Source organism: Sus scrofa, chromosome 2 (genome assembly GCF_054392235.1).
Source record: "Sus scrofa isolate SSC_HxYL_T2T_F1_AM1 chromosome 2, Sscrofa_HxYL_maternal_Yorkshire_Landrace_v2.0, whole genome shotgun sequence".
In the NCBI taxonomy this organism is placed as follows: Eukaryota; Metazoa; Chordata; class Mammalia; order Artiodactyla; family Suidae; genus Sus; species Sus scrofa.
The window spans coordinates 20,231,933-20,258,550 of NC_139384.1; the positions used below are offsets into that span (position 1 = coordinate 20,231,933).

Genomic DNA, 26,618 nt, shown 5'->3' on the forward strand with positions numbered 1-26,618 from the left:
GAGGATAACTGGAGAAATTTAAATATAGACTACATGTTGGATGAAGTTATTGATACAATACTGATGTTCTTAGGTGTGCTAACAGTGAGGAAGTCACTTAGGATGATATCCTATTCTTGGAAGATGCACTCTGAAGTGTTGGGGTGAATACCATGATGTTTGCAGCTCACTTTTGAATGGCTTGCTAAAAGGGAAAATTTTGTGTGTGTGTGTATGTGTGTGTGTGTGTGTGTGTGTGTGTGTGTGTGTATTTACACACAGAGAGATGGAGCCCAGCGTGGCAAAGTGTTAACAGGTGGTGAATCTCGGTGAGAGGTATGTAGGTACCCTTCGAATGATTCTTCTAACTTTTCTAGAAGCTGGGATTTTTTTCAAAAGAAAATGAAAGGAAAATGAGTGTAATGCCTACCAATTATAGAAAATGTGTAGATGAAAACACAAAGATGGAAAAAAAAAACACAAAGATGGAATAGAAAATCCAAATAGACTTTTTTACGGTTATAACCTGAAAAGAAATTGCATCAGTAGAGCAGAATATCTGCTACTCTTGTCTATATTTAATACTGAATTGGAGGTTCTAGTCACAAAGTAATAAAACAAAAAAGAAATGAAATAAAGATAGAAGGGAAGAAACAAAATTATCTACATAGAAAACCCAAGAGACTCCGCAGACAAATTATTCGAACTAAAGGAGTTTGGTTATGACTGCTGCGAAGAAGATCGATCCGCAAAAAGAAAATGCATTTCTATATCTTAGCACCATGGAGCTACAGAAAGTAATTTAAAAAAGATTCCATTTATAATGGGAACAAAAATAAGTAAGCGAAAAATAAATCCAGCAAAGGATTTACAGGTTGTTTTATGTAACAACCAGTGAGACTTTATTAAAATAACAAAATAGAAGCATTAAAAAAGACCACAATAATGGAGAGAGATGCTGTGTTCAGAGACGGTACGAGTCAACATTATAAATATGTCAATTGCCTCCAAATTAACTTCTAAATTCAATTCAATACGCATCAAAGTCTCCCAAAGGTTTTTCATGGTGTTGGAAAAATGGTTTCTAAAAATAGACACGGACGAGCAAAAATAGCCAAGACGATTTTGAAGTTAGTGGAGTTCGTCCTGGCAGGTGTTACGAAAATATAAAGCCAGTGTCATTAAGACAGTGTGGACTCCATACAAGGATGGACACGGGAACCAGGGAAACTGAGTAGTGAACCTAGAAACATATGCGGCAACATCACATTTCCACATGAGTGGAAATGGCAGAGGTGGCATTACAAATCCATATGAAAAGAATGGAGTAGTCAATGAATCAATTATCTTCATGGAAAGAGTAAAATTAGATCCCGCCTCCAACCAAGCACATAAGTAAACCTGGTGAATTAATGATTTAAATGTTGGGAGAGGTTAAAACTTCTAGAACAAAAAATAAGAGAATATATTGCTTCGGAATAGGAAAGTTTGTCTTAAACAGTAACCAATACATAAGCCATAAAATAAAAAAAAAAAAATTGACCCTCTTTCCATTAAAAATGTTTGTGTACCTTAAGTCACCACAAAGTGAAAAAAGGACCACTGTTTGGGAGAGGGAATCTGCAGCATAAAAGACAGACACAGAATGAGGATCAGGGACACATGAGAAACTTCTGCGAAGCAGAAAAAAAAAAAAAAACCACAAAAAGATAAACCACTCAACAGTCAAATGGGTAAAATCCACAAAAAGTCGTTTCATTTTCAAGCTCATCCCAGCTGTCAGGGAATCTCACCAGTCATTGATTCGTAATTATGACAAATATTTATAGACGACTCAGTATGTGACCAAGAAAGTGAGAAGCAGTGGACACAGTTCCTGCCATCAAGATGACAGGCTAGAGGCCAAGATGGGCCTTCATCTTATGATCATAGAAATCAACATGTGTTTCCAGATCGTGACAAGTGCTGTGATGGAGAAATCTCAAGATACTATAAGAAAGCCTGTGAGGTCACCCACATATAGTTTGGGAGTCAGGAGTTTGTGAGAGGAGGACGTTGGAGCTGGGATGTGAAGGTTGAGGAGGCATTAACCCAACAAAAAGCAGGGTAAAGGAACTGAGGCCGAGGGGTCTAGGCAGGCGGAAGCACCTGGAGATGCTGGGGGAAGGGCAGTGGGCTCAAGGCCCCAGACACAGAGGGGCAAAGGCCAGAGGAACCAGGAGAGGAGACAGAGCAAGGCCATGCAAGGTCTCCTGGACACATAAGGGTCTTTAGCCTAAAACCAATAAAAAGACACAAACTCACGTAATCAGATTTACATCTTGAGATGTTTACTCTGTTGACAGTACCAAGTGCTGGCCTGGATCCTGAGCATCTGGAACCTTCCTCCATAGATGGCAGGAATGCAAAATGGTACAGCCACCCTGGAAAACAGCTTAGCAGTTTCTCATACAGCTCAGCATACATTTGCCGTATGACCCAAGAGAAATGAAAGCTTATGTTCACACACACACACAAATCTGTACGTGGAGGTTTTGTTCTGCCTGGCTAAATACTGGAAACCGTTCAAGGGTCCTTCAACAGGGGAATGGATGAACAGTCAAACAATGTGTGGGACAGATGTACAGTAAATAAAATTGAAGGAACAAATTACTGCTACACAACAACATAGACACATTGCAAATGGATTTTGCTAAGTAAAAGAAGCTACATGCAAAAGGCTTCATTCTGTATGATTCTATTCATAGGATATCCTGGGAAAGCCAATCTGTAGGGAAAGAAAATAGACCAGCAGCTCTCTTATGTTGGGGTTGGCTGGGAGGTTGTTGATTACAAAGGGGCGGGGGAGCTGGAATATTTGGGGCGAAGGAGATATTCTCTAGCTTGCCTATGAGACGGTCTATACAATTGGGTGCCTTTATCTGAGTGTATAGAACTGGACACTAAAAGGAGGGTGGATCCTACTGCATATAAATTATGCTTCAATGAAAAGAAGGAAGGAGGAAAGAAGGAAGGGAGGAAGCAAGGGGAAAAACCCCACCTGCCTGCCTCTGGGGAAGGCATTATAGAGACTTCCGGTCAATATGGCACCTGAACTTCCATTGGAGGTCCCCTCTCCCATCCGAACACAATGCTGGATGCCCACCTCCAGGGGACGCAGAGCTCGACTCGAGAGCAAGAGAGAAAGTGCCAGGTGCCAGAGTCGAAGGAAGTCCCAGAAATGTGGGAAGTTAGCCAGAGCTAAGGCTGAGGATCCTACAGGACACTCACCACCACCCAGCCCTTCTCACGTCCTGCTCCCAGCTGTGCTCTTCGTGCTGTCTGAGGCCACTGGAGGGGCAGAGATTTAGAATCTGGGACCTACACTTGAGGAAAGAGCATGTGCGGGGAAAAAAAAAATTCTGCCCAACCAGTTTACTATCCTGCTGGGAGAAAGCTGTACCAGCTCCTTGGTGAGGTGCCATGAGGTACCCTCCACCCCCATCACAACCAACTGAAAAGGGCAGTCACGTGTCAGTTCCCAGGACTCACAGATGCAGCTTAGCGATTTGGACGCATGACATGGTCTTTTTGATGAAGACAGAGGAATGCGTCCTGGGATGAGCCCTGCCTGTCTGTATATGTTAACTGCCCAGCTACCCACATCAACCTCATAAAAACTCATCCACTTGCCAGCATACAGGAGGGAGGGCCAGAAAAAGAGTTCATTTAATTTGTTATTGTTGGCTTTCGACTACAAGGAGGACTGGCAGGGCCCCACAGGAGTCACCTTGGGTGGCCTTGAGAATGAAACCAAAAGGCTGGGGCGCTCCTGAACAGGGCTGATGCGGAGAGGGGCGCAGGCTCTGAATCTGAACACCTCAAGGTGGGTGGTGTCCTGCATCCATAGGCATTTCTGCTTCTGCAAAGTGACTATCAGAGTCCAAGGTCGCTGCTCCTTGGGACTGGGTGGGTCACCAAGGCAGGGACACACCTCTGAGGACCTCTCCAGACTTACTGCTGTGAAAACTCTTGAGAATTTCACAGGGAAGAGCATTCTGATCATCTATCCACGAGCATAACCCAGTCCCCGCGTTGCCTTCACAGTCTATGGAGTCACCGAGAGGAGGACAGCGTGCCTAAGGGCAGAGCATGAAACGTGGCATCCTTAGAGTGACTTACACTAGGGGCTCACAGTATGTGAAGGCCAATTTGCCCCAGCAGAGATTCCCTCTCAGCATCCTCCAGAAGTACTTAGAGCACTTGTCTAGGGCTGTGCCCCTCTTGTCTTGCAAGGGCATGCAGACTTTCCTTTGAGCCAGGCTCTGTCACCACTCAGTGTGTTTCTCAAAAGGAGACTGACTCCTACACCCTCCTTCTCTCAGGCCCTGTGACTGGTCCAAGGGGCGGGAGCACCACCTAAGCTGGGCCAATCAGGCATCTTCCCTAGGATTTTACATACGGTTGTTGGGAAAGAGAAGGAAGTTCTCCCCCGTTAAAACACAAGCTTCAGGACGGGCCTCCAGACCTCCTGGAGGATTTTGAAGGAATGGAGGTCAGTATGAAATGCAGAAAAAGAAAACAAAGGATCTTGATCCTACCTATATCCTTGGATCCCACAGATCCTGGGGGGCTGTCCCTTATCCCTTACAATGACAGGGGACTCATTGCTCGCAAGGCAGACTCACCTATTGGATGGTGTTCAGATCGTGGGAAGTTTATCCTTGGTTGGAATGATCCAGAATCAGCCTCTCCATCACTTCCTCCCAAACTTTCTGGAGGAAATTGGACCAAATATTCGTACCCTCAGCAGAGCTCTAAAGATATCTGCATGGAGCCGTCCTGGTAGATGGTGCCCTGGAAGGTGCCTCTGGCTCTCGCCGTCTGGACCTCTAGCCCACCCCAGCCATCCCTCCTCGGGTCCTCACAGACTGTGGCTTCCACTGCCCACCTGCGCATCACTGTCAGAACACTGCCTGGTGTCACATATGCAAAAAGACATCGCTGGCAGGTCTCTGAGGGCCTGCAGGGAAGTCAGAGACTCTTCACTCCTCTCAGTTGCCCCCTTTAAAAGGATTCACAGGATAATCACACATCTCCTGCCCCACTCCAACGCCACCGCTGTCACGTCTGGTTACCGCCACTAGTAGTATTGCTGGCTACCGTTTTTTGACTCCTAACCAGGTTGCCAGGTGATGCACTAAGAACTTGTCATACACTGTCTCCTTTGAGCCTGACAACACATTGGCGAAGTCAGTATTGTTAATCCATTCTACAGATGGGAAAATGGAGGCTCAGAGACAAGCCTGTCCTGGGGGGTGGGGGTGGCGAGGCTGCCGTTCCAGCCACTGATCAGTGGGAAAACCAGGCCTGTTGAGGCCACAACTGGGGAGCAAGTCAGAGGCGTCAGCAAGGGAGAACGGAGGGGCGGAAGAGCTGTCAGCCGGCCTTTGCAGGATGTTTGTTAACCAGCCCCACAGGCGCCAGAATTGGGGCCTGCTGACCACGGGGTGTTTACAGGCTGCTGTAAACTGTTATTTTATGGCTGGGGTGCAGGCAGGAAATTGAGTTTTATGGCTCACTAGGCATCAATAACAAACGCCACTCCATAGGCTCAGAGCACTAAACAAACATTAAGTGAGAAAGCCATCCGGTTCCAGTGCCCTCCTGGAGAAGGGTCTCTGCCAAATATTCCAGCCCAAGCCTCCTTCCCTACAGTGGGAGTGGGAAGGCCAAAGTCACTTAGTTGGGTTTCGTTAGTTTTAGTTTCCCAAAGAAACAAAGATTTAGCAATTCTTTTGGCTAGGAAAAAAAGAAAAAGAAAAGCCTGCCCCACCAAAGGGACTAAGTAAAAAGATAAATCACTCTGATATCAACTGCTTGCCTTTCATAGCGTTTTTTAGAGTTCTTAAAGGGTGATCCCACGCAACCACTCACTCGGCCCTCGTGGAGGGAGGCAGGAATCATCACCCTCATTTTACACATGAGGAAATTGCGTTTTAAAAGGGGGAAGGACTTGCCAAAAGTCAGTAGGTAACTGGTTAGATATATCATTTGGGACTCTTTTGGTTGCAAGTAATAGATTTTTTTCTCAACCTGGATAAGACAAGGAAAAGGAAATGTAGCTACTCATGTACCCAAAGGCTGGGCTGACTTCAGGCATAGCTGAATCCAGGAATTCCTGTTTCTCCTCACCTCTGTTCTTCCTCCTCCTTCTCCACCACATTCTCAACATCTAGAAGTTCCTGGGCCAGCGCTCAAACTTGCACCACAACTGAAAACTGAGACACAGCTGCAGCAATGCCAGGTCCTTACTCTTGGCCACAAGGGAAATTTCCTCCTCCTCTCCTTCTTCTTTTTTTACTTAGAAATGTTATTGGAGTCCAGTTGACTTTAAAAATAAAAATTATTTTCAGGTTTCCTTTGTGGGCTTGTGTCTAAAGCAGACCCACATCTAGGTGGCATCTAGCAAGGATAGATTTGCATTATTCTTACAGCCACAAATCTCAGTAGAAAGAGCTTGTTTTTTTCCTTTGGTCCCAATAGAAGTCCCAAAATTGAGTCTCATTGGACCAAGTGCCTACTTTGAACCCATCCCTGTGGGTATGGGGATGGGATATGCTGGCTTCCCAGGTCTGTGCTGTGGCCACTTAAGAAGAAGTCATTGGGCTCTGCAATGTGGCATTTTGGAGTCTCTCAGGAAAAGGACTAGCTCCTTGCCCCTTGACACTGAGACCAAGTTCACCAGTCAGTGAGTTAGGTAAACAACTTCCCCATCAGCTTCTTACTGCTTCATCCTAAAACTGAGCGATCCCCTAGGGGGGAAAGACAAAAAAACTCACAACATGAAAGAAAAAGCATTGCCAAATGGAGGGGAAAGAAGTACCCACCAAACTGAGAAGGCATTTGAGACTGAAAACTGAGGCAGGCAGTTCCATATAATCAATGAGTCAGTTTATTACAGGGTAACTTACTCACAGGAGGCTATGAGAATCAGGCAGACAATGACCTGGAAACGTCTGCAGCTGCACTCACATAGCTGAGGGGCCCCTGGGACAATTCTATAGTTAGTCTAGGGTGTGTGGTAGGTGCTTGGAAACAAGACATGCAGTTCTAGGTTAAGGTTTATGAATGGGCAACCAGTCGTGTGGGTGCCCAGAATACATTAGGGAAGGTTTTCATCATTGTTTGGGGACTAATGGAGCATAGAGGTCGCCTGTTTCTAATGACGATTAAACAATATTTATTGACTACAAAGCCTTTTGCTGACAGTGAAGTGATTCAGTGCACAGTACAATGCTGGGTAGGGTCAGTGGAAGGATAGGAGAAAGTATAAGGGCCCAAGATGGAGTCAGTTATGCTAACAGCCATACAGAAATCATAAGATAAATAAATAGTAAAACTGACTCGAAAGGAAATGGAGCTAGTGTGGGTAATAGGCAGTCATTCTCAAAATGTCTGCAGGGAGCTTGGAGAAGCTGTTGCCACCAAGAAAATCACGAGTGGCTGTAAAGATAAAACAACAAAGAGCTCTTGAAAAGTGAGAAGATGACCACCGAAATTAAAAGTTAATTAAAAGGTTGATTTATAAAATCTCACCGACAGTAGACGAAATAAACAAGGGGATAGAAGATATAAGAAAAATGAGACACATGAGAGACTTATCCAGAAAGCATAACATCTGACGGACTGGATTACTAGAAAAAGAACTGGGAAAATGAAGAGAACAAAAGCATTCTCAAGGGCTAAGCACCATATGTTTATTTATTTATTTTTATTTATTTCTTTATTTTTGTCTTTTTTGCCATTTCTTGGGCCGCTCCCATGGCATATGAAGGTTCCCAGGCTAGGGGTGGAATCAGCGCTGTAGCCACCCAGCCTACTCCACAGCCACAGCAACGTGGGATCTGAGTCACATCTGCAACGTACACCACAGCTCAGGGCAACGCCAGATACTTAACCCATTGAGCGAGGCCAGGGGTCGAACCCACAACCTCATGGTTCCTAGTCGGATTCTTTAATCCCTGAGACACGATGGGAACTCTTAGAGATTTCTAAGAAAATGCACATTACTGCTATCCTTTCAGGCCCTTCTGGGTTTTACCAGGGACCATGGGAAAGTTAGAGAAGCTCTGATAAATAATAATGGCAATAATAAGTAACAGCTAATATTCCCGAGCCCCTTCATGTGCAATGATTGCTGTTCCAAGCCCTTTGCTTGTGTTAAGTCATTCAATCCTCACAAATGCCTGTTAAATATGTGCAGTTTTAAAATACCAATTATACCCTAAAAAAGCTATTTTGGAAAAAAAAGAAATAAAATGAAGATTAAGAAATTGGGCAGTGTGAACAGAAGCACATTTCTCGTTACTGAGTAATTGTAGTTACTTAAGTATAAAATGAATATTATTTTTCTTTTTAAAAAAGCCCTATGAGGTTGATTAAGGCCATCAGGGACCAGGAGAGGGAAATGACTTTGCCCAAGGTCCTGCAGTGAGACCCACAGAGATGGTGACGGCTCAGACCCATGCTGGGTACCCCTCGGCCTCTGAGGTCAACAGATGGAACCCCTGAGGAGCAGGTGCCTGTGGATGGAGGGCATGGTGAGATCCCCAGAACAGAGCCGAGGGCAATAGGGCAGAGGAGGGCAGGTGAAACTTTCTGGACAAAGTGTGCTGTGGGGCCTCCTGGATAGCAGAGAGGATCTGTTATTGATTCTCTCCTGAATCCAGGTGACTTTCCTTAGGGGCAGATAGCAAAAGGCTAGAGACAGATGCAGGCAGGTATAGGAGTGGTATGCAAAGACGGAGCTAGAAGGTTGGTGGGGTGTAAGGAGACAACGACAACCAAGAACCCAGGCCCCTGCTCTGCCCTTCAGGCACAACCAATGTACTGATGCTTCTCAAATTATGGTCCATGGGCCACCCCCATCATCGCCACTCAAGGAGTTCATTGTAAATTGTGTATCTCCCATGTTAACTTAAATGACAAAGACTATTTATTTATTAAAGTAAGAAATCTAAGAGAATCATGGGCTTGAATTTTTTTCCCATTACATAAATGGCAGAAGAAGAAAGTCCAACAGTTCTGTCCTGATTCAATGGAGCATCTTACAAGTATTTATGCTCTTTACAAATATAGAAATGTCCTTTGCAACAGTATCATCAGGGAAATGGTCCAAGTTGTGGGTTTCTCTTTATTTTCACAGGACACAGTAAAATCTCAGAAGTTTTACAAGATCTTTTTGTTCAAATTCTTCTTCTGCAGGAAGATTTATATCAACGGGAAACAGAATAACCTGGCAATAGGTTCACAAATATTGGTATGTTCTCGTTATCTATTTCATGTAACAAACAGCCCCAAATCTCATTGGCTTAAAATGATACTTTGTAATGATCTCCCCTGTCTTTGTAGCTTGATTGGACTCAGTCAGGCAGATCTCCCATGGAGTCTCTCAGACAGTTGCATTCAGATAGTGGCAGGTGCTGGTGTTATCTGAAGGCTTGACCGAGCTGAACGTCCCACATGGCTTACTCACAAAGCAGTCTGTGTGGGCTGTTGGCTGGGAGCTCAGCTGGGCTGTTGACTAGAGCTTCTGTGCATGGCCTCTCCTTGTACTTGGCCTTTCCAGAAATTGGAAGCTGGGCTCCTAGAGGGGGCCTCTCCAGTGAGCATTGCAAGAGGTCCAGGCAGAAGCTGGGAGGTTTCCTACAGCTTAGTCTTGGAAGTCTTAGAACATCACGTCTATGTATTCTGTTGTCCAGCAGATCACCAAGGCCAGCCCACACCAAAGGCGGCGGAAACAGAATCCACCTCTCCATGGAGGGGGGTGGGCAGCATGCAATTACAGGGAGGGAGGGAATTGATGGTCATCTGGAGATTATCAGTCACATCCACTCGTCTCCATGATGCCTGGAAACCAAGGCTGATATTCTCATGAATGATCTCAATTTTAATTTGTATCAAGTCAGATTATTTGCAAAAGAAAGACCTCACTTCCACTGCAGTTACAGAAGAGGGAGGATATCATCCTCACTCATGTCTTAGGTCCTTTTGTTAATTATGATCACTTGGCATTTTGAAAGTAAGACCTAGAATGTAATTAGTGTTATAAGCAGTCAGTAAATAACTCTCATTCTGTGACAGAACTGGAGCAAAATATCATGAGGAATTTCCCTGAGGAGCAGTGGTTTAAGGCACGGATCTCATTAATCTTCAACACTGGGCCCACCAGTGACCCCAAATCAGCTTCTCTAGAGGTGGGGCCCAGACATTGACATCTTTGTCATTTTTATTCATGGTGTTTCGTTCGTAGCATTAATTCTTCTCCTAATTGGAATCCCTTCCAGGCTTGTTGATTAACACAAAGTATTGAGATGACACTGATGACAATAAACATCTTGTCATTTGTTTAGCACTTAGCCACCTTCAAAGTACCTTTCACTGATTATTCACAAGAATTACCCAAACTTCCTCTAGCGTCTTTGTTCTGTGACATCCAGATTGACCCTGGCTTTGCCTACAGAGCGCCTCAAATCCACCAACTTGATTTTCCCTCTGAGATCTCTTCTCTAATATGGCATGACGTCTCCTCCAAAACACCTCCCCAATTCTTCCTGTTCCACCTCCCACTGGAAGCCCACTGTGATTCGAATGAGGGGAAACGAGATCACTCCTCATGAGGGATCCCTTAGGTCTTTCGCTGATCCGCCAGGAAATAAACCTGTGAAAGGTTTGGGGAGCAGCATAGAGCTTGGGGGAAGCCTGGATGTGGAGGCACAAGGTCTGGAAGCTCAGCCTGGCTCAGCTACATTGTCTCAACAAGGCCCTTTTCCTCTCTGGACCTTGGTATCCCCAGCGGTGAAATGAGGGTGTCGACCATCATCAGTGGCTTCACGAGTGCTTAGGAGAGTCTGGGGAGCTCCTTAGAGGTGCTGCTATGTAATGTGGGGAGGGGGACCCCACGCCCCCCCTCACCCGTCCACCAGAACAGGTTATCTTTTGTCTACAGGAGGAATTTCCGCATAAAACCATGGGGGGGATTGTTTTTCAATAACAGCAATAAATGATGCTTCTCCTGGACCATGCGACCTCTAGTTTTCCTTTCAGCCCTAACAGTTCAACGTAAGGGTAATAATTCCCAACAGTCCAGGGCTAACCATGGGCCAGCCATCGGGCCAAGCACTTCCCACCCAGTACATGACTTAATTCTCTCCATTGATACGTGCCAAAACCTGAGCCTCCCTAAGATAAAGCACTTTGCCAGGGGCCACCCAGCTGGTTCCCTGGTGGGGCCGGATTCACTCTGGGGTAGCTGGTGCCACCTTCTGGTTGACCACTACATGGTACTACTTTCCAGCCTGACCACTGGCCTAGACTGACATGGACCAGGTGTCCAGGGTCTCCAGCCCTGCTCCTCCTGCTTTCCTTGGCCCCCTGGAGCAGTTTAAACAGTGGCAGGGGTTCCAGGGCCTCCCATGGGTGGGAAGAGGGCCAGGAGTTGAATAGTGGAGGGACCATGGAAAGGGCTATACCTGAGGGGGTAACAAAGCCTCAGGGCTGGGTGAAAACCCACAAGGCAGGGCTGTAGAGCAGGATCAAAGCTCTTCTCTGTCCACTCGCCATCCTTACTGAGGTGCTATTGTGTGCCAGGCACTGCTATAGGGCTGGGGATACTTCAGCGGATAACACGGCCACATGCCCCTGCTTTCCTAGGCCTATATTCCAAAAGGGAGTCTCAGGCCATCAAGACAAATGACAGAGTTCACGCTGTGGTGCGCGGGGATGGGCTGTGTCTTGGGAGCGCTGGGACGCAGGTTCCATCCCTGGCCCAGCAGAGTGTATTAAGGATCTGGTGTTGCCACAGCTGTGGCTTAGGTAGTATCTGTGGCTCAGATCTGATCCCTGGCCCAAGAATTCCATAACTGCAGGAAAGCCAGATTAGAAAAAAAATTAATAAGTAAGACAGGTGAGGACAATTATATGAGCTATTAAATAATGTTAAAAAGGAAGGCATAAAAGGTGAACAGGGAATGGTGGGGCAAAGGGCAAAGGGCAAAGGGCTGGTAGTTTTCGATAAGGTGGAAAAAAAGGCCTGGGAGGGAAAGAAGATTGATGCAGGGAGCCACCTGGAGGGGCGTGTCAATGCCCCATGTATCCTCTAGGTGGCAGCATTCCCCCATCTGTCCACGCAGGCGGGGCTTCTCCCAGCCCCAGGCAGTATCCTTAGGGAAGCTTAAGTCTGACACTGCAGGAAAGAGGGCTGCCGGCCCCTTTTAGAAATGCCAGCTGAAATAGGGAACCTTGGAAAACAACGCATGAAGAAATCCTGGGGTGTATTATGTTTCTTGATCTGGGTGCTACATAGAACAGGTGTGTTCATTTTGTAAAAAAATCCACTAAGTCAAGTCATACTTATGATCTGTGTACTTATTGCCCATAGGTGATACTTCAATAAAAAGTTAAAAATGGGAGTTCCCGTCGTGGCGCAGTGGTTAACGAATCCGACTAGGAACCATGAGGTCGCGGGTTCGGTCCCTGCCCTTGCTCAGTGGGTTAACGATCCGGCGTTGCTGTGAGCTGTGGTGTAGGTTGCAGACGCGGCTCAGATCCCGCGTTGCTGTGGCTCTGGCCTAGGCCGGTGGCTACAGCTCCGATTCAACCCCTAGCCTGGGTACCTCCACATGCCGCAGGAGCGGCCCAAGGAATAGCAACAACAACAAAGACAAAAGACAAAAAAAAAAAAAAAAAAAAAAAAAAAAAAGTTAAAAATGTCACATACGTCTTAAGGATTTTATTTGAATGTAAATCACAGTTATTATCTTTCCTATCTTTTGATGATTAGAGCTCTGTGCCATCTTTCTTCAAGTTTATTAAGTGCATATTAGCACAGATAAAATGCTCAGAGCCTCTCCTGACACGTAGGAAGCATTCCATAAATGCTAACACCGTTTCCTTTTGTACACAACACACTGCGTCACCTGTAATATCCAGTCTCACTTTCTTTGCAGTGGAGGAAGAGCTTAGATATATCTACCTTGCAATCTGATGGCAGAATCCTAGAATTTTATAATTTCCCCCAACCATTTGCAGCTATCTCGCTCTTTTTTTTTTTTTTTTTTTTTGCTTTTTAGGGCCGCATTTGTGGCACATGGAAGTTCCCAGATGAGGAGTTGAATCGGAGCTGCAGCTGCCGGCCTATGCCACAGCCACAGCAATGCCAGGTCTGAGCCACGTCTGCAACACCACAGCTCACAGCGATGCCAGATCCTTAACCCACCAAGCGAGGCCAGGGATCGAACCCACATCTTCATGGATACTAGTTGGGCTCATTACCGCTGAGCCACAGCAGGATCTTCCTACCTTGCTATTTTAATAGACGTTCTACAAGCCACTTACCTTTATGGGTCTTTCCAAAGTATTCACCTTAGTTTTTATAGAACCAATACTCTTTCACGCTTCTGTCTCATTAGCTATCAGGCTATCAGCCAAATGAAGTCGCAAGGCCAGCCAAGGTTAAGGAGTAAAGTAGGAGACCCCAGTTTTTCCAAAGTCATAATGTTGCAAAGAATTATGGGCACAGGAAGGGGAATAGTTACAACCATCTTTGCAAATATACCGCACTTGTTGTATCAATGAAGAAACTAAAGCTTAAGCAGGTTAATCTGACTAACCTATCCAGGAACGCTCAGCTCATAAGCAAGAGATAGATAGACTAACACATACCTGTGGGACTTTCAGAGCTAAGCTGTTTTGTTGGGAAATTAAAGGGTCTGGAGCACATGGGATCATTTTAATTCTTAACATTCACTGAGTAGCCTCTATTATTTGTACAGCACGATGCCTTAGATCCTCATGTCTTTATGAAGTGGAGCTAATTGTCCTCCTTTTACAGATAAAGAAATCGTGGCTCAGAAGACTTAATTTTATCTGCTGATGGATCACACAGTCTTGTGTCCACAAGGACAAAGAAATTGAACCTCTTTCTTCCAATTTATTTTTGGCTGCATCCACAACATGCGGAAGTTCCCAGGCCAAGGATTGAGCTCTTGCCACAGCGGCAACTGGAACCCCAATGTATGCTATTCTTTCGGTCATGCTAAAGATTCCTCTGGGGTTCTTGGGTCCATGAGCTTCGAGAAGGTGGCACATGGTCCTTGAGCAACTGAGAGTTCCATGTGAAATTTCATATATATTGCCTTCGAGCATCATTCTGAAGAATGAAATAGGTTTTGGTAGATGCTGAAAAGGATCTACGTCCCCCTGCCAGGTAAAGCACCATATTTCAGCACACGTGCTGATCTTCCTTCCAACCAGGCAGGAGAAACCCTCCACACAAAGCCCCATAATCTTCACATATTGGAGAAATCTAGAGAGAAGGGGAGCTTTTAGGGAAGCTCCGTGAAAAAATGGATGGATGGAGTTCATAGTGCAGCAGAGAGGAGTCCAACTGGGAACCATGAGGTTGCGGGTCCCATTCCTGGCCTTGTTCAGTGGGTTGATGATCTGGCATTGCCATGAGCTGTGGTGTAGGCTGCAGACGCGGCTTGGATCTGGCGTGGCAGTGGCTGCGGTGCGGACTGGCAGCTGTGGCTCCGACTGGACCCCTGGCCTGGGAATCTCCACATGGAGTCAAGGAGCTCTACCTCTGAGAGCTGGAATGTGTTGCTTTTGTATTGTGCTGAGATGGAATGGGGGAGGGGGTTGAAAGAACAACCCGGGTTGTTGAAGGTGACCTGCCAGGGCACCTGGCATCAGCAGTGGTCAACAGGTGATGCTGTGATTTACTCAACTCCAGAACATTCATCCACCTTTTGCCAACTTGGATTTCTGTATCAGAGGCCCCCCCTTTCTTCTCTCTACACTATGATGTGGCCCAAGAATTGCTCAGAGCCAGGGGCAGGAGTCCTGAGAGTGGGCCTCATTCTTGGGCTTCTTTATTTATTTTTGGCTGCATCCATGTGGAAATTCCTGAGCCAGGATTGAACTCTTGCCAGAGCAGCAACTGGAACCCCAGCAGTGACCACACCCAATCTTTAATCCACTGCACCCCAAGGGAACACCCAGTCACTCCCGGGCTTTGATGGAACTCCCTACCTCCTTGCCCCTCTGTTCAAAGGTCTCAGCCCTCCAAGGTCTGCACCACCCTGCTGGGGACCCAGGATCTCCCTTCATCCCAGGCAGCTTCCTTCTGTACATCCTGCCTTCAGCAGAGCCCAGGGCTTGGGAAACTTCTGTTAGCAGTTGTCCCACTTGGAGAAGCACAAAGTCACCAAATGGATGGATAACAACGTGCCAAGCTGAAGAGTGGGGGCCAGCAGGCAGGGAAAAATGACCAATGGCCAACCCCTCCTCATGCTGTTGATAATGCCAGCCCATCATAAGACTATGCTGGTCTTTTTTTTTTTTTTTGGCTTCTCAGGGCCACACCCATGGCATATGGAGGTTCCCAGGCTAGGGGTTGAATTGGAGCTACAGCTGCTGGCCTATGCCATAGTCACAGCAACTTAGGATCTGAGTCACATCTGTGACCTATACCATAGCTCATGGCAACGCCCGATCCTTCACCCACTGAGTGAGGTCAGGGATCGAACCTGCATCCTCATGGATCCTATTCAGGTTCGTTAACTGCTAAGCCACCTGTCTTGACGGGAGCTTGACAGCCGTCTCCTGGATGCCTGCTGTGACCTCCTCTCTAGCCCAACAGTGTCCGCTTTGTCCATCTCCAATCTATTCTCCATGCTGCAGCCATAGGCGTCTTCTCAAAACACAGATCTGATCGCATCCTGCTCCCCTGCCTAAAAGCACTGAGTGCCCTTTCATCACGGCCCACAAGGCCTGTCATCCGGCCCCCACCTCTCCCTTCAAGCTCATCTCACACGAAGCATCTCCCAGTTGCATGCTGGAGCTGCTCCTACCAGCTCACAGAGCCGACTGGCAAATACTCAGGAATTTGTTAGCAGCTGGAAATTGACCATAGTGGGAGTATTTACACCAGAGAAATCAACAAATACTAAAAATCTGAAGTTTTCATTGTGGCTCAGCAGGTTAAGAACCCAACAAGTATCCATGAGGATGAGGCCTCGCTCAGTGGATTAAGGAGCCGCTGTTGCCACAAGAGTGGCATAAATTGCAGATGCGGCTCAGATCCCATGTTGCCGTGGCTGTGGCATAATTTGGCAGCTGCAGCTCCGATTCGACCCCTGGCCTGGGAACTTCCATAAGCTGCAGGTGCAGCCCTTACCTAAAAAGACAAAACAAAACAAACAAATAAAAAGAAATGCTGGAGTTCCCGTCGTGGCGCAGTGGTTAACGAATCCAACTAGGAACCATGAGGTTGCGGGTTCGGTCCCTGCCCTTGCTCAGTGGGTTAACGATCCGGCGTTGCCGTGAGCTGTGGTGTAGGTTGCAGACGCGGCTCGGATCCCGCATTGCTGCGGCTCTGGCGTAGGCTGGTGGCTACAGCTCCGATTCAACCCCTAGCCTGGGAACCTCCATATGCCGCGGGAGCGGCCCAAGAAATAGCAACAATAACAACAAAAAAATAAACTTGGTTCAGATTAAAAAAAAAAAAAAAAAAAAGAAATGCTAAAATCCCCCCCCCCCAATCCCCACCTACTGTGTGATCCCACCACAGGGTCTTTGCACATACTGCTTCTCTTGCCTGGAACACTCCTCCTTTTTTGATGGAGTAACTTTACTCCTTTAGACCTCAGCCCAAGTCCTGCTTCCTCTGGGAAGCCTTCATCAGTGTCTTGGAATAAGTCAAATATCAAATATCTCCTTAGTTTGTACCATGTTTGGAATTTCACGTGTATTCGTGTGATGAATGCTTACTGCCCGTCTTCCTTGTGGGAGCATAAACCCCGTGGTGAGAGGGACCACACCCTCTTGCACATGAGCTGTGCTCCGTCACTGAGCGCACTGCCTGGCACCTGGTGGGAACTCAAACAAACCTGTCGAGTGAATGAATGAGTGAGAGCAATAGGCACTAGACAAGAAGTCGTAAGCTCTGGCTTCTGTGGCCAAGACTACTTTTGCTTATGCTTCTCCTCCGTATTTCGCAGGCTCCCTGGTTGCTATGTTTTGCGATGTCATGCTCTCAGATTCTGACCAATCAGTGGGGTGAAAGCCATGCACAGTTTCCATCCCTGGCCTCTGAAATGTCACAAGTGGACTTCAGTTCTTTCTCTGTTCTTCATCTGCATGGATGGAAGCGAAGGGGTCAAAGGACAGAAAAACCCAGTTTTTCCAAGTCACTGAATGGGGATGAGCTTCCCACACGGGGGTCCCCTGACCCCCTTGAATGTGATAAGAAAAAGATATATTTTCTCCCTCTCTCTCCTTTTTTTTTTTTTTTTTTTTTTTGCTTTTTAGGGCCACACCGGCAGCATTTGGAGGTTCCTGGGCTAGGGGTCAAATCAGAGCTGTAGCTGCCGGACTACACCACAGCCACAGCAATGAAGGATCTGAGCTGTGTCTGTGACCTACATCACAGCTCACTGCAATGCCAGATCCTTAACCCACTGAGCGAGGCCAGGGATCGAACCTGCGTCCTCATGGATGCTAGTCAGATTCATCAACCACTGAGCCACAATTGGAATTCCAAGAAAGATATACTTTTTTTTTTTTTTTTTGTCTCTTTGCCATTTTCTTGGGCTGCTCTCGCGGCATATGGAGGTTCCCAGGCTAGGGGTTGAATCGGAGCTGCAGCCACCAGCCTATGCCAGAGCCACAGCAACGCTGGATCCGAGTCGCATCTGCAATCTACACCACAGCTCACGGCAACGCCGGATCGTTAACCCACTGAGCAAGGCCAGGGATCGAACCCGCCACCTCATGGTTCCTAGTCGGGTTCGTTAACCACTGTGCCACGACGGGAACTCCGAAAGATATACTTTTATTGTGGCACAGAGGGTTAAGGATCTGGCATTGTTACTGCAGGGGCCCAGATCACTGCTGTGGGCACGAGTTTCATCCCTGGCCTGGGAATTTCCACAAGCTGCAAAGAACGGAAAAAAAATATGGACACACATGTTATACACACACACACACACACACAAATAGATATATACACACTTACATGTATATGTAATACATTATATATACTTTATTATTATTATTATTATTATTAAGTTAACCCATGAGGTTTGAAGTTATTTGTTTCTGCAGCAGAACCTAATCTACCCTCACCGAAAATATCCTGCCAGATCTGCCATTAACTCCTTCTACCCTTGGGCCAACCACAATCCTCCTGGGCCCCAAGTTCCCTCTCGGTAAAATGAAAGGATTCTGCATTCTGATCTTCGAGAATCTTCTGATGTCAAAATTCGGTTGTTCTGCTTGTGTCCTCCCTCCTTCCTGGCGCTATGGGCAGACACCATAAAGGTTGGCAAACGAACCCTGTCTCCTATAGTTGAAATCCTTCCCCCCAGATAAAAGCATTTTAATGCCTTAGAAATTCAAAGGGGTTACTCAGAATATTTAAACAACTTCCAGCATCTAACAAGTAATATAGCCATCCAAATGACAATGGTGGCTTTTCATCAAGAGGCTGGGGAACCTTCAGAGATCTGTTCCCCAGCCTTCCAGAAGCTCCCCCAAGCATCCCACTCCATCTCCCCTTGGCAGCATTCCAATTATTTGCAAGTCTCATCCTCAGACTGTCTCAATGTTCCACTCAGCCGACTCTGTCAACTGCCTTTCTCAATAGAGGTGGTCTCATTTTTCAAAAGATTCCACTAATGCCTTTTCTTAGAGAGTTGACACTAAAGGCTGCTGCCTGGATATCAGTATCCAAGAAGCAAAAGCCACAGCTTTTTTGCGTTGTAGTCAAGGTGACCCAGAGTCTTAATGACTTAACTGGGTTTCACATCTCCCGAGGTCTATTCTAGCTCTGCCATGGGTTCACTGGATATAAAAGAGGCGAAAGGCAAGCTCTTCTTCTTGGGCTGGAGTCCCTCTTCCTGCTAAAAATGAAGGTCACTGCAGCTGCTAACATCTCAGTAACCATAGTAACAGTGGACCACATGACAGATGTCTGATCGCCATCAGAAAATGCCTGATATCAAGTGTTCTTCATCCTTCCCCTCACCCCCCACCCCAGATCTTGTTAGCTGGCGTTGAGGGTCTCCCAAGGGAGAAGCTCAGGCAGGGGAAATCTGGAGTGACAGCCTTAATTAAATCTCTTATTCCCCCAGAACATTTTGCAATGCCAGGCCCGGGCGCCAAGAAACCTGCCAGGGAAGCTCCTAGGAGAGAGAATGCTAAGTCTACCATTGGGAATGAGGCCCTTGGGCTCCACAGTTGGCAGCAAATGACATTCAGTAGGAAAGTGTGCCTGGCATACAGCAGGCACAAAATTAGTACTTGCAGAAGAGTCAGTTTAATCAAATGGAGCACATTTAGCAAACGGGACTCATCTCCAGGAACTGGAAGTCCTGCATGAGATGATGATGTGAACCATTCATCTTTTCAGCAATTATTAAGAGACTGCTGTATGCACCCATGGGTGATAGGATGGAGGATCTAAAGATATTCATTTGCTGAATGAATCCCATGTCCCTGGGAGTATCTGGGGCTCAAGGGCATTTTGGGAAGTGTGTTGGGGGCAGGGATTGCATCATAAAGGACTTTGGATTCAACTGAAGATCTCCTGGGTTTACTTATTTTATTTATTTTTTATTACCCAATGAATCTATTACATTTATAGTTGTGCAATGATCATCACAATCCAATTTTATAGCATTTCCATCCCACAACCCCAGCTCATCCCCCTACTCCCCGAACTGTCTCCTTTGGAAACCGTAAGTTTTTCAAAGTCTGTGAGTCAGTATCTGTTCCTGCAAAGAAGTTCATTGTCATTTTTTTCAGATTCCACATGTAAGTGATAGCATTTGATGCTGGTGCCTCATTGTCTGACTGACTTCACTTAGTGTGATAATTTCTAGGTCCATCCATGTTGCTAAAAATGCTGGTATTTTGTTCCTTTTAATGACTGAGTAATATTCCACTGTGTATATGTACCACATCTTCTTGATCCAGTCCTCTGTCAATGGACATTTAGGTTGTTTCCATGTCTTGGCTATTGCAAATAGCGCTGCAATGAACATCAGAGTACATGTGTCCTTGCGAGTCGTGGTTTTCTCTGGATAGATGCCCAGGAGTGGAATCTCTGGATCAAATGGTAGTTCTACTTTTAGTTTTTTGAGGAATTTCCATACTGTTTTCCACAGTGGCTGCACCAAATTACAATCCCGCCAACAGTGTAATAGGGTTCCTTTTTCTCCACACCCTCTCCAGCACTTACTGTTTGTAGATTTTTTTGATGATGGCCATTCTGGCTGGTATAAGGTGGTACCTCATAGTGGTTTTGGTTTGCATTTCTGAAGTGTCCTGGGTTTACGGCTGGGTTTGAAAGCTTTTATACACATGAGTGATAGGATCAGCTTTGCATTTCAGAAACATCCTTTTGGATGCCCTGTAGGGAAAGGATTAGAGGGGGGCTCTTGCTTTAGCCAAAGAAAAGATGTTCTAAGATGCTGAAGCCAGGCCTTAAGAGAACTGGTAGCTTCTGCTTCCTTCTTCTTGGGAACTGGCTGCCATACTGTGAGATGCTCCAGCCACATGGAGGAACCCAGGTGCTCAGTACACACAGCCCAGTCGTGGTCTGAGCAGTGGCCAGTACCCACCGCTTGCCATGGGGTATGCCATCTTGGATGTTCCAGCCCAGCTGACTATAGTCCCAGAAGATACCATGTTGAGCAGGAAAAACCTCCCAGCCGAGCCCAGTCCACTCACAAACCAAATGCAAAGCCACAAAGGAATTTTTCTAAGCTATGAAGTCACAGGTAGTTTATTACGTATGAGTAGGTAACAAACACTGGGAGGCAGCAGGGGATGATCATGTCTGGAGCTCAGCAGGAAAGGTCTGGCTGGAATAATCATACATTTGGGAGTCATCAGCTTCACGGGATGGCGAAAGCCCCGTTTTGAAGGGAATCACCTCCGCTCCTTCTCACACATGACCAGCATGCCTAGACTACAGCCAACTCACAGCAAATGCTTGCTGAATTAAATTAAACACCCTGCGTAATGGAAGACACTGGAAATCCCTATTTGGGGATCTAAGACATCCTCTTCATGCCTGCAATTCGAATTTCCCTTCACTCTAAGCACACTTCTTTTACTTCCTCCCTCTCTGAATCAAAGTGCTAGGGAGTTCCCATCGCGGCTCAGCGGTAACAAACCCAACTAGTGTCCCTGAGGACTGGTTCAATCCTTGGCCTTGCTCAGTGGGTTAAGGATCCAGCGTTGCAATGAGCTGTGGTGTAGGTCGCAGATGGGGCTTGGATCCCACACTGCCGTGGCTGTGGCGTAGGCCAGCAGCTTCAGCTTTGATTCAGCCCCTCGCTTGGGAATTTCATATGCCTTGGGTACAGCTCTAAAAAGCCAAAAAAATAAAAATAAAGTGCAGACTCCTAGCTGCTGCACTGGACACTCTTTATCCTCCTAAGATAAGTCTTTTCCTTAAGGGTAGCATGCAGACTTGGAGTCTTGCAAACCTGAGTTTGGGTTCAGGATGACTGGATTTTTCTGGCTGCCCCACATCCCTTCTGAACTTTGGAGCTTCCTCAGCTGTAAATGGAGCTGAGAACACCTGCCAATCTGATTAGGTAGTAAAGGCAGACTACCGAGTCAAGGCTGAAGGAGGTGCAGATGGGAATAGCATCACGACTGCTCCTCCTCTGCCAGGACGCTGCACAGTCTCAACCCCAGCCTCCATCCGCATCAGTTCCCTCTCCCTGGTCGCCTGCCCCTCTCCCTGGTAGCAAATACCGGGCAAGATGGGGAGATGGTTAAGCTCCAGCTCTGTGTGTTTGAAAGGACTCCTGGAGGAAGGTGTTTTCCAGCCCGCTTGGCCAGAGAGAGTGAACAAAGGGTTAGCTATCCGGTAGAATGAACCCTACACGATCAGAGCAGAGCGACAGGCCTGGGTTTGAGCCCGGGTTTGCCCTCTAACGCACAGTGTGACCTCAGCGAGATCCTGCCCTCCCGGGACCCAAATGTCCTCCTACGTAAAGCGCGACGAATGGCCCGAGGCGACCCTCAGGTTCCTTCCACCTGAACAGCTCCGTCTCCGGGGTGGGGGTGGGGGTGGGGGGGGTGTCTGGTCACGTGGCTGGCGGGGAGGGATGCTGCTTGACGCGGTGCCCAGTGCGGACCTACCAGCCGGCTCCGGGTCCAGCCTCCTGCTCTGACGTCCTCGAGCCGTCTTCCATCCCCGCCTCTCCGGCGGCGGGAGAGCGGCTGGCTCGCCCGGATCCCAGGCCGGGGAGGTGCACAGCGGCGGGACCGAGCCCCGCGCGCGGAGCGGCCACCATGGTGCTGTCGGTGCCGGTGATCGCGCTGGGCGCCACGCTGGGGACGGCCACCAGCATCCTCGCGCTGTGCGGGGTCACCTGCCTGTGCCGGCACATGCACCCCAAGAAGGGGGTGCTGCAGCGGGACCAGGACCCCGATCCGGAGAAGGCGAGGCCCGGCGTGCTCGGGTCCGCCCAACAGGTGAGCGCGGGCGGCGCCTCGGCCTCCCCCCGGCCGGGCCGGGCCGAGTCGGGCCAGGTGGGTCTCCCGGGCGGCGGCGGGGAAGTGGGTGGGAGGGAACGGAACGGTCCGTCGGCCTTCTTCCTTGCGCGACAGGCACGGCGGGGAGTGGGGACGGCAAACGTGCTCCCTGACGGCTGAGGGGTCCTGAAGGCCTGGGGGTGGGGGAGGGGGAGGGGAAATAACGAAGGTTGGGGAGGTGGGGGGGCGGGGGGGAGCGGGAAAGGAATGCGGACGGTGAGCGCTAGAGGGGCGGGCATGGGAGGGAACGGGAAAGGGGATCTGGTTGGGAATGGGGCTGGGAGGGGGGTTGAGGGGGGCTGGGAGGAGGAATGAGGCAGGAAGGCTCCGAAGGGGCTGGGAGAGGGCTGGTGAGGTTGAGGGGAGATGAGAGGAATGATGGAGAATTGGGGAGAAGACGAAGGGGGCTCTGGGAGGGAAGAAAGGGGGCCATTGTGGGCTGGTGCAGGGAGCGCACTGACAGAGCTGAGGGGAAAAGCCACCCACACCCAGAGAGGAGGTTGGCCGCTGTCGGGGCTGGGGAGGGGGCAGTGGGGCTGCGCATGCCTGGGGGCTGGAGAGGCAGGTGCAGACGGAGGGGCCTGCAGGACCCCCCACCCCCCACCCCTTCCAGCAGCCAGCAGCTCCAGCCAGCCTGAGGGGGTTGCTGTCTGGAGATGCCCCTGGAGACAGGAAGGTTTTTTATTCCGTGCATTAGTTTGTCCCCATTGTAAGCGCCGTAGAAGGGGTCTGGGAGAGGTTTGGAAGGACCGTCCTCCATAGACTGTGAACTCCAGGACACGTCCCCAAGGTGGCCAGTGCCAAACGACCTCTGGAGACCTGGGAGGAAGAGCCTGGAGAGACTGATGGAGGAAGGCTGGCCCCGGGGGCAGAGGGTGACTTAATGACTTCCCAAGGCCCTCTGGGTTCCTTACAGAGCTCCTGATTCCAGGAGAAGCAGCAGGGCGCAGTGATCCCACCTTCTGTTTGCCAATTCATCATTCAAAAGCTCCGAGACCCAGTTGCTTGGGGCCTGTGTCAGTCACTGAACAGTGCGAGTGAAAGGAGATGGTTGCTGCCCTTGAGACATTACAATCCGAGAAGAGTGACATTGACACTGGCAGGAACCCTGGGAGCTAGCTGGGCAGCAGGATGTGGGACCCAGAACCATCTGGAATGGGAGTAGTGGGCTCCCCACGGGTGGGCATGGGTGGGGGAGGAGGGACGTTGGATGAGCCATTTTCCAGAATTTGGGGCCTGCTGCCCGCTCAACCTCCTCTTCCACCCGGCATACTTAAGGGACAGTCATTCTTCCGCCTTTCACGGCAGTGGCTCTTCAGGCACAGTCCCCTCCTCTTCCCGAGGAAAACCACTGGGGAAGATGTTTGGGTAAATGACCTCCAGGATCTCTTCCAACTCTTTGTCTTATTGATGACCGGTCACCCAACACAGGGGCCAATAATCTGTTAAAGACAAACTAGATCTGGCCTCTCCCTGACTTAAAATCCTCCCCAGCTTCTTTGGAATAAATCACAGCAAACCTTAGCGCGCCGCATACTCTGTGCTTTGCGCAGAATGTGTTTAGCAACTCAGTTGAAGAACATATATGATGAGCCCAACTGAAAGATGAAGAAGCTCAAGCTCAGAGAGGGTGAGTGACCTGGCCAAGGCCACACAGCTCGAGAAGTTTTAGAGCCGGATTCTAGCTGAGTAGGTCTGGTGTTAGAGTCCATGCTGTAGGCTAGCTACTCTACTCCACTCTCACTTTCCTTATGTGGCAGGTGTTTACCTCTGCCGCCCAGCTCGTGCCAGTTGCCGGTTTCATGGGCTGTCTCAGCTTCCCTGGATTTTTGATGCCGCTTAAAGACATCAGTGCCTCCCATTTCCTCTGGCTTTTCACAGATGATCCCCTCTCATTCTTTGGGCTTTTTCCTGCTTGAATTTCACCTCCTTGGGGAGGATTTTGTCTCAGGCCACATATAACAAAGCCTCCCTCCCCCACTGCCTTCTCTAAACCATTCCTCCCCAATTCTTTCTGTAGCACTTATGACAGTTGGATGTGATTTTTATATCTGCTTACTTGCAAAATATTTATTCCCAGGACCTACTCAGTGTCTGGAACCTAGCAGGTGCCCAATAGGAAATAGGTGACAAATAAAGGCATCCCAGTGTCCAGCTGTTGGCAATTATTGTCTGAGGTATTCCTTCAAGTGCAGGTGCATATACCATGCCTTTGCAACCCAGGGCTGGCACAGTAGGGGCACAGTAGGCGTTTGTTGATAAGGGAGACCCATTTACATCCCTCACTTGAGTCCCTCAGTGACAAGGATTTGGGCACCTGGGGTGGAATCTATAGGCGTGAAGGTGACAAAGCCGAGATCTCACAATGTTGGCGTGACTGCTGTTGTGCTCAGACTGCTTCAGCCACTGACCCAGATAAAGTCCACAGAGAGAAGACAATACCATCGACGTTTCAAATCAAGTAAAGGAGGCGGTGTTGGTGGTGGCAGGTGGCCACAGGGTGATGGGCGTGGCACGTGTTGACAAAGAGGAGGAGAGTCCTGAACGGAAGGCTCTCTGAAGATGTTCCTTCAACAGAGAGGGCATGGGGGCTGGGCAAGAGGGTTCTAGATTCCTGTAGCTGCTGAGAACCGGCATGTCTGTGGGACACAGAATGACTGTCCATGACTCTGGAAGTCGCTGGTTGTGGTTGCTGGAAAGACTCCTGGATGTGCAGGCCATGCCTGGGAATCTGATTTCTGGCCATGAGTGGTTGGCTGACGTTGAAGCTTGTAGTGATTTTGAAAAGGGCTTTGGAGTTTTTCCCTGGAGGTTCTTAACCCGAGGCCCACAGACCCCAAGGGGTCTGTAGGTAATATTTAAGGGATTTGTGGTCTTAGAGAGGAAAGAAAGGCTATCTTTATTTTCACGACCCTCTACCCAAAACTTAGCATTTCTCTGTAGGTGGGGATATAAACTACACCCTGCAGGAATATTAACAGTATCGATGACTTCGGCCCCAAGGGAAATCACAGGCAGTTTCAGAGCATTGCACGGCTGTTACAGATGCCTCACGATAGCATCTATGCTCGCCTCTAATTCTAAATTATGGTACTTATTAAATCTCCCGCTAGATCCTATTATTTAATGAATGAATGAAGAAGCACAAGTATAGCCATTCTCCCAACTGATTTTATTAGATGTGCTGCTGTCATCCTCTGTTTTCTTTCTGCTGCTTTTTCAAACATTCTGAGGACGTACCCACAGGCATCTCTGCTGAGTGGGAGGTGGGAAAAGGTGCAAGTCCTCACTCATCCATCGCCCCTGATCCCTCCAGCTGTCATCGGTTCATAATCCTTCTTGGCTTTTCCGAACTGCACACTGTGGACCCTTCATCCTGCCGTCCTCTGCAGAGCCGCCCCCCGCCCCGGCTCCCCCGTGCACGCGGTCCTTTGGGGGAAGCGAGACATTCAGTCTCACCACGCTGCCCTTGTGACCTGGCAGCATCATCTGGGACCTCCCTCCCTGTTGTCAGCCCAGCTTTGAAGCTTGGTTCTTATGCAGGGACAATTGGGCCCTTGAGTAAACAGACAGCGCAGAGGCAGAATAGGGTGTGTGTGTGTGTGTGTGTGTGTGTGGTCATCTTCGCTTCACCACTGCTGCTGAATCTATTAATGAGAGGCAGCCAGACCCACTGGTTCCTTCCCCCAAATTATCCTTTTCATGCTTTCTGCACAGGCTGCCACTCACCACAGTTCTGGGTCCTTTCAGAGGAAGCCCTCCTTTTGGCTAACCTAAAGGACAAGGGGATACAGCAGTAAAAGGCAGGCGTCTGCTCTTCTTTGGAAGTGGGAAGGCGGACAATGAAGTCAGCTGTTGCCACGAAGCATGTTGCCGTGCTTCCATGGCAGGGGAGGTACGGGGAGGGGGGAGGCCCTGGGAAACCCTTAGAAGGGTCTCCCCGCCTTCAGCTCAGAGTAGAACTTTCTCCAGGTCTCACCGGCTGCTCTGCTGCTGTCTCCTCTGTACTTTCGTGATCACAGGAAGTCATCAGCTGC

At 48.4% G+C, this 26,618-nt stretch overlaps 1 protein-coding gene across 2 annotated transcripts in view; it reads left to right on the plus strand.

Annotated features, from left to right (window-relative positions):
* Window positions 1–22,186: 22,186 nt before the first annotated feature.
* The window catches only part of SYT13 (synaptotagmin 13), a 46,407-nt gene continuing 41,975 nt past the window's right edge, over window positions 22,187–26,618 (plus strand). The window contains exon 1 of one of the 2 annotated variants that reach the window (XM_013994380.3): window positions 22,187–22,578. In XM_013994380.3, the coding sequence (XP_013849834.2) occupies window positions 22,339–22,578 (240 nt within the window). In that variant the 5' untranslated portion in view covers window positions 22,187–22,338. The remainder of the gene's footprint in view (window positions 22,579–26,618) is intronic. The other variant, XM_003122846.7, reaches the window with a different exon arrangement.